This window comes from Agrilus planipennis, unplaced genomic scaffold (assembly GCF_000699045.2).
Source record: "Agrilus planipennis isolate EAB-ADULT unplaced genomic scaffold, Apla_2.0 scaffold168, whole genome shotgun sequence".
Lineage (NCBI taxonomy): Eukaryota > Metazoa > Arthropoda > Insecta > Coleoptera > Buprestidae > Agrilus > Agrilus planipennis.
In genome coordinates, this window is record NW_020442443.1 from 526,486 (window position 1) to 532,859 (window position 6,374).

The following is a 6,374-nucleotide window of genomic DNA, read 5'->3' on the forward strand; positions in this document are numbered from 1 at the left end:
GTTAAATTAGGGACATCTCTAACCGTTTGATATGAGTAACAGTCATTATGTAACGTTTATTACAATTAACTGTGTCAACCATTTTGCATATTGAGTGACTATGTCAGACATTTTATGTTGTTAACTTTTCATTTTTTATTTTATTCATTTATACTTTAATTTATGTATACATGTTATCTTTTTATGTTGAATAAAATATAACGATTTTTCGTTACTGTGATTAGAATTTTTATACCCAAAGTGAATCATGTAACTGGCTGTACGTTGATGCATGTATATGTGAACGCAAGTTACATCTGAACGGGTAGGAACGTGTACTGAGGTAAGGAATTGTGACCTGTCGGATACGGTTGGACTCGGGTTCATCGATTGAGAAGAGTATTGTGAGAAGGCGACGAGAAGTCGTATTAATAGGAAAGGTGGGGACAGTAACTAGTCAATCCCGTCTATACATCACATTCAATCAATAATTCACCGAGTGGCATGGCCGAGAGGTTTAGACCATTGCTTAGCATTCTAGAGGACGCCGGTCCGATTCCGGATTCGCCTGCCTTGTTCCAAGGTTTTCTGTGGTTTTCTTGGATCACTTAGGCAAATGCTGGGGCAGTAATATTCCACAGATAATCTTTCATTCTCTCCTGTCGTCATTTCATCCGTATCGTCTTTCTCACCGGAATCACCACCCACCCATTCCCACGATTCCTGAAAGGAGGCTGAAGAGGGCCTTCCACCCTAACTTTCGGGATAATCCGGAGGGACCAGCAGTACTGGCTGGTGTGAATGAAACACCCAAAACTTTTTAGTTTTTTTTCAACATTTCATAAATTGGATTTTGCATAAGTAACAACCATCGTTTAACGTTTATTACAATTAACCGTACCATCGACTATACCACGAATTTTCGGAACCAAAACGGCCCCAACGATTATTACCATCTTGTGCACTGAAGCCATCAAGGTCATATATGTTATGTTGTATTAACATTTTTTTTATTCATTTAATTCTCAATTTTACACCTATACATGTACATTTTTTCTGGTTGAATTAAATGATAATAAGTTCGTTATATGATGTAACGATTTTTCATTACTGTGTCTGGATTTTTTATACCCAAAGAAAATTAATTAATACAATATCGATTACCCTAGGAGCGTGTAGAAAAATACGTTATATACAACCCGCCAACGATTACGCCAAAAGCATGTGGAAAAGTACGTTATACCCGTATAAGATTAATATACAAAAATTGTATGCTTACGTTGGATGGATTAAGGGTACTTCCAATATTAATTCTTTCGGAATATCAAAATAGTCTGGATCATGTCCGTTAGCTGAAAGAACTAATGGAAGAACATCAAATCTTGTTCCAGCTCCTCTCCAGCCTAATTTTAAGCACACTTCAGTAAATTCGACATTAATTGGGTCACCCACAATTGATCCATCAGGCTGTCTATAACCAGCATAACTTATGAGTTGTGGATTCCAAATGCGAAAATCATGTTTCCCATCGGTCCGTTGTGGAAAAATTGTAATTGCGGATCTAAAATCAAACGTGACAAAATAATTAATTTTCGTTAATAAGTACATTATAGAAAAATGGAAAAAAGGTATATGAAGTACGTTAAAGTAAAACGGTAAAACCATATACCTTAAATTTGACTATGTAGATCTGATGTTTCAATATCCCCGAATGATATTTGCTGGATTATCTAAATAAATGTCATTAGCAAGTACAGTGTAAACTCTATATAACGACACTTAAGGGACTGAACATTTTTCGGCGTTATAAAGAGTGGTCGTTAAATAGAGAGAAATAAAAGATATTATTTTACTATTCTATAATAATATGAATTTACCAATACAGTACACATTTTGCACACGAACATTATTATTCATACATTGCGTATAGCCTGTTATCTTCGTCTGATTTATTTTACTATTCTATAATAATATGAATTTACCAATATAGTACACATTTTGCACACGAACATTATTATTCATACATTGCGTATAGCCTGTTATCTTCGTCTGATGTTTTTTGCTACTCCAATATTTTAATTGTATCTTGTTACTTATCTTACTCATATCTTGAGATACTGCTGGATCAATTTGATTACATAAAAAGTATTTTTTTAATAGTTTCGCTGCATCAAGTGCTTGTTTGATGCTTGGTGGAGGGACAGGATCGTCTTCTTCAACAACGTACACAGCTGCAGTTCTTATCTATNAGTAGCAACGCCTCGTGTTCTATACTAGAAATATCATACTCTGACATGCAGGCAACTTGTGCATTGAAAGCGTGGCTAAACAAGTCCTTCAGTCTTTTAGCGTAGATTTCAGATTTACCCGTTTCAGTAGCATAAATAATCGTGGCTTTGATACGTCTGGATAACGCTCTGCCAAATAACTTCGATGTAAATTTCACAGCCCTGGAAAAAAAGATTAAGATAATTCTTTGGATTGATGGTACACTTAATGCTTTTTACCGCGCAATTTGCTTAAAGTGGAATTTCCGTCTCGGTTTCTTGCTTTTTCCCGAATCTCGACTTTTTTTCCATATGTGGCACTTCCAAGCTGGTTCCTAAGTTATAAACAACAGGTTTAACATTTCTTATAAAAGAGAAGCAACTTTTGCCTATAATACAGGGTGCTTTTAATCTTTCTTCCGTGTTGTTTGAAACATGAAAAGTAGGCGCGACGGAAAAGAAAAGGTTAAAAGCCTTCGAAATGTGCTTTACAGGCTAATGATGAGGATACCGTGGACAGAGAAGGTTAGAAATGAAGAGGTGTTAGAAAGAATAGGAGAACAGAGGACTCTATGAATGTCAATAAATAATAGGCGAGATAGGTTGGTAGGACACCTTCTCAGGCATGAAGGTCTGGTCAGTGACAGGTCAGGAGGCTAAAACGGATGTTAGGAGGGGAGGAGGTAGACCTAGATTGGATTATTGTTCGCAAATAGTTAAGGATGTGGGTTGTTGTAGTTTTAGGGAAATGCGAAGATTAGCTCAGGATAGGAAAGAGTNCCCGAATCCCGACTTTTTTTCCATATGTGGCACTTCCATGCTGGTTCCTAAGCGATAAACAACAGGTTTAACATTTCTTATAAAAGAGAAGCAACCTTTGCCTATAATACAAGGTGCTTTTAATTTTTGTTCCATGTTGTTTGAAACATGAACAGTAGGCGCGGCGGAAAAGAAAAGGTTAAATGCTTTCGAAATGTGGTGTTACAGACGAATGATGAGTATACCGTAGACAGAGAAGGTTAGAAATGAAGAGGTGTTAGAAAGAATAGGCGAACAGAGGACTCTATGGAAGTCAATAAATAATAGGCGAGATAGGTTGATAGGACACCTTCTCAGGCATGAAGGTCTAGTCAGAGACATATTAGGGGCTGAAACGGATGTTAGGAGACGGAATTTTGAGTTTTCATTATTGATGTGATGCAAAGTCACATCTTGCGTATCCGTTCGCGATTTCAACAACGATTTTCGTATTCATAATACTTGCATGTCGGCGTATAATATAATATAATTTGGTCTACCCGGTAACCCACATATCCATTAGACTGGAAACAATTCAACCATTATGGGAGATTCCAAACATATTTTAGAAGGCTTTAGTTGAAATATGAAAATGCCCTAGGTCGGCCACTTTTAATCACCACATCTCTCACACCATCATCACGACACGAGATTTGAGGCTACTACTAGAGACTGGTCTGCTTTGGGTAAATTTGGCAGCTAAGTTTTTTTTTTTTATATGTATGTATATGTTGATTTTAATTTTGTCAAGATTAACTATTAGCCGTTAGCCGTTATTTATACCAAGCTAAGCACAATTGTTAAGGGCGTTAACCTATAACCTGTAAGAATGTTTATGCGGATGGACGATAACAGTGGGTATAGTCAATAATTTAGTTTATTGTTTTACTGAATGGTGGTGCTCATTGAACATAATTCGTTTTTAAGATTTAACTTGTGTGACATAACTCTTAAAAATTATGTTATACTAATCGGTAAAAAACAGTATCATTAAAGAAAATCCCTTGCTTATGTATGAGCTATAAATACTTTTTCACGTCAAAACTGCCGCCGAGATAGAGACGGGGCACAAAGAGNATAGTGATGACGATATAATAATAAAACAGAATTAATACGTTGATTATTATTATTGTATTAGATTCAATTATAAAAAAAATATTTTTATGTATGTTGAATAGTTGATTTTAAGAACTTAAGTACAATTTTATAATGTTAAAATATATACACTATATGCATAGATATATAAATATATGTAGGAAAGTCGTTTATTTGTATACATTCAATAAAATTTAATTGTTTATGGACTCTAAAGAAAGAACTTTCTTCCAAAATGTTTAAAATCCAGTCCGAAATTCATTTTTCTCTGTCAGGAAAGTTTTTATAGTGTCATGTATTGATGGTATAATAGAACTGAGAAAACCACTAGGGTACACACTCTTTTTACAAATTCATACTCCCACCACTAGACTATTACTCCGATGCGCATGCGCAATAACGTACAATAATTTTCCTAATGAGTGCGAAATTCTATTTACTGAACTTGGCAACGCTGAACGTTAGTCACTGAGATGTCGTGCGCCACCGGGGTGACAGTGGTACGGCGGTGGTACAGTCATCTGGTGGCGTCTATTGTGGGCGGATGCCCATCCCGTGGCACCAGCTCAAGTCAAGGGTAACTCAGACATGCTGAAGGTTGAGTCGCTTTTCAGTTAGACTTAGTATTTTCGCAACAAGGTTTGGTAACATTGCAGCAATGTTTGGCAGCTTTACAGCTAAATTGGATAGCTTTGCAGCTAAAATGAGCACCTTTACGGCTGATTTGGGTAGCCTAACAGCTTAGTTTGATAGCTTTACAGCTACGTATGGTAGGTTTTTAGAAAGATAGCTAGTTGGCTAGAGAGAAGGTTCTTTTCTGATTTCTCTCGTGTTTGCCCGCTGTTTAATATGATTTCTGGATCTCGCATCTACAGATGCCGCATAGTACTTACGATCTTCATGATTGATGATTAGGAAGAAAAAACGAGAAAATGTAAATATTATTTAGTAGGATCATGTGATTGGTTATTGGAAATTTAAGATAATGAAATTAAGTATTCAATTTGGCCCGGACAATTTATTAGAACCAGCATGGACTCGATCGCACGTGGTCCATTTCTAAGAATTCCAATTATTTTATGACACCTGCAACAGTCAATCAAATCTACGCAGAGTGTTTACGAAAATCGCACTGTATTAATAGAATAGTATTAGATTTATGAAAATCGTAGCTGTTAATGAACTCCAGGCAGATTATTTTCGATGATCGGGTCATCTTATTATTATTGTATGACGTATGGAGCAATCCTCGCGGTCATCGCCGATCTATGTATGATCTGTCCGTCGATCAGACTATGATCTGGTATACTTGATTAAAGGAACCCTCAAAGGGCAGATGCTAGGATTGTCCATTTCCTTGTAATATTGTGTAGTGCTAGATTTACCTTATAAAACCCTGAAAGGAAAACTTCATTCCAGTATCGCCGATTTCTTTTGCGGGGTCCCCATGCGGAATCTAAGGGGAAATGCCCCTATCAATGCGCTCTTCATTTACCACATAGAAGCTTACATGCTACATGAGGCATCCTCTATTAATTCAAGTCCGGTGGTTTTAGTGAAAGATAATCACATCAGATAAGATATTTGGTTTCTTTTCTTACTTTTTCAGCCGTACGATGTAATCCAATGAACTTCATTATCCTTTTGCTGAACGATTTCACTTGGCTTAGCTTAAGCCAGCCTTTCTTTTGAACACGTTCTAATTTGTCCCCTAGCATTGGTAGATATAATATTTAGGCGAAATATGAAGTTGGAATATTACATAAGTGTAAATTAATTAATTAATTCCTCCTATTTTATTGTTTGATTAATATGGACAACGGAGGTTTCCTCATAATGAGCATTTAGTATATCTTACTACTACGAGTGCTTCGTATGAAACAATAATATACATAATGTAAATACCCTGTGTCAGTCTGATTAATGGTAAAGTGATCTGTGAACGCAAGCCACCTGTGAAAAGGTAGTAACGTTTAGTAATAAAACTGGAAGGAGTTGTGCCGTGTCCAATGCAGTTGGATTTCTTTCAGGATAAAAAATATTTTAATTAGTAGCTGATTTGATATAGCAGTATTAGCATCTAGCAAGGAGGACCTAGAGATAGCTTTAAATAAAATGGAAGCGGTACTGACAGATCAGTACTGTATGAAAATAAATAAAAGTAAAACTAAAATACTGGTATGCAAGGGAAGAAAAAGTAGGGAAAGAGCGAATATAAAGATAGGAGACGAAAAA

At 36.1% G+C, this 6,374-nt stretch overlaps 1 protein-coding gene across 1 annotated transcript in view; it reads right to left on the minus strand.

The window, feature by feature from the left end:
* The window catches only part of LOC108740077 (nitric oxide synthase, salivary gland), a 182,566-nt gene that overhangs the window by 37,600 nt on the left and 138,592 nt on the right, over positions 1-6,374 (minus strand). Inside the window, exon 5 of the mRNA XM_025980368.1 lies at positions 1,259-1,540. Coding sequence (XP_025836153.1) covers positions 1,259-1,540 — 282 coding nt within the window. The remainder of the gene's footprint in view (positions 1-1,258; positions 1,541-6,374) is intronic.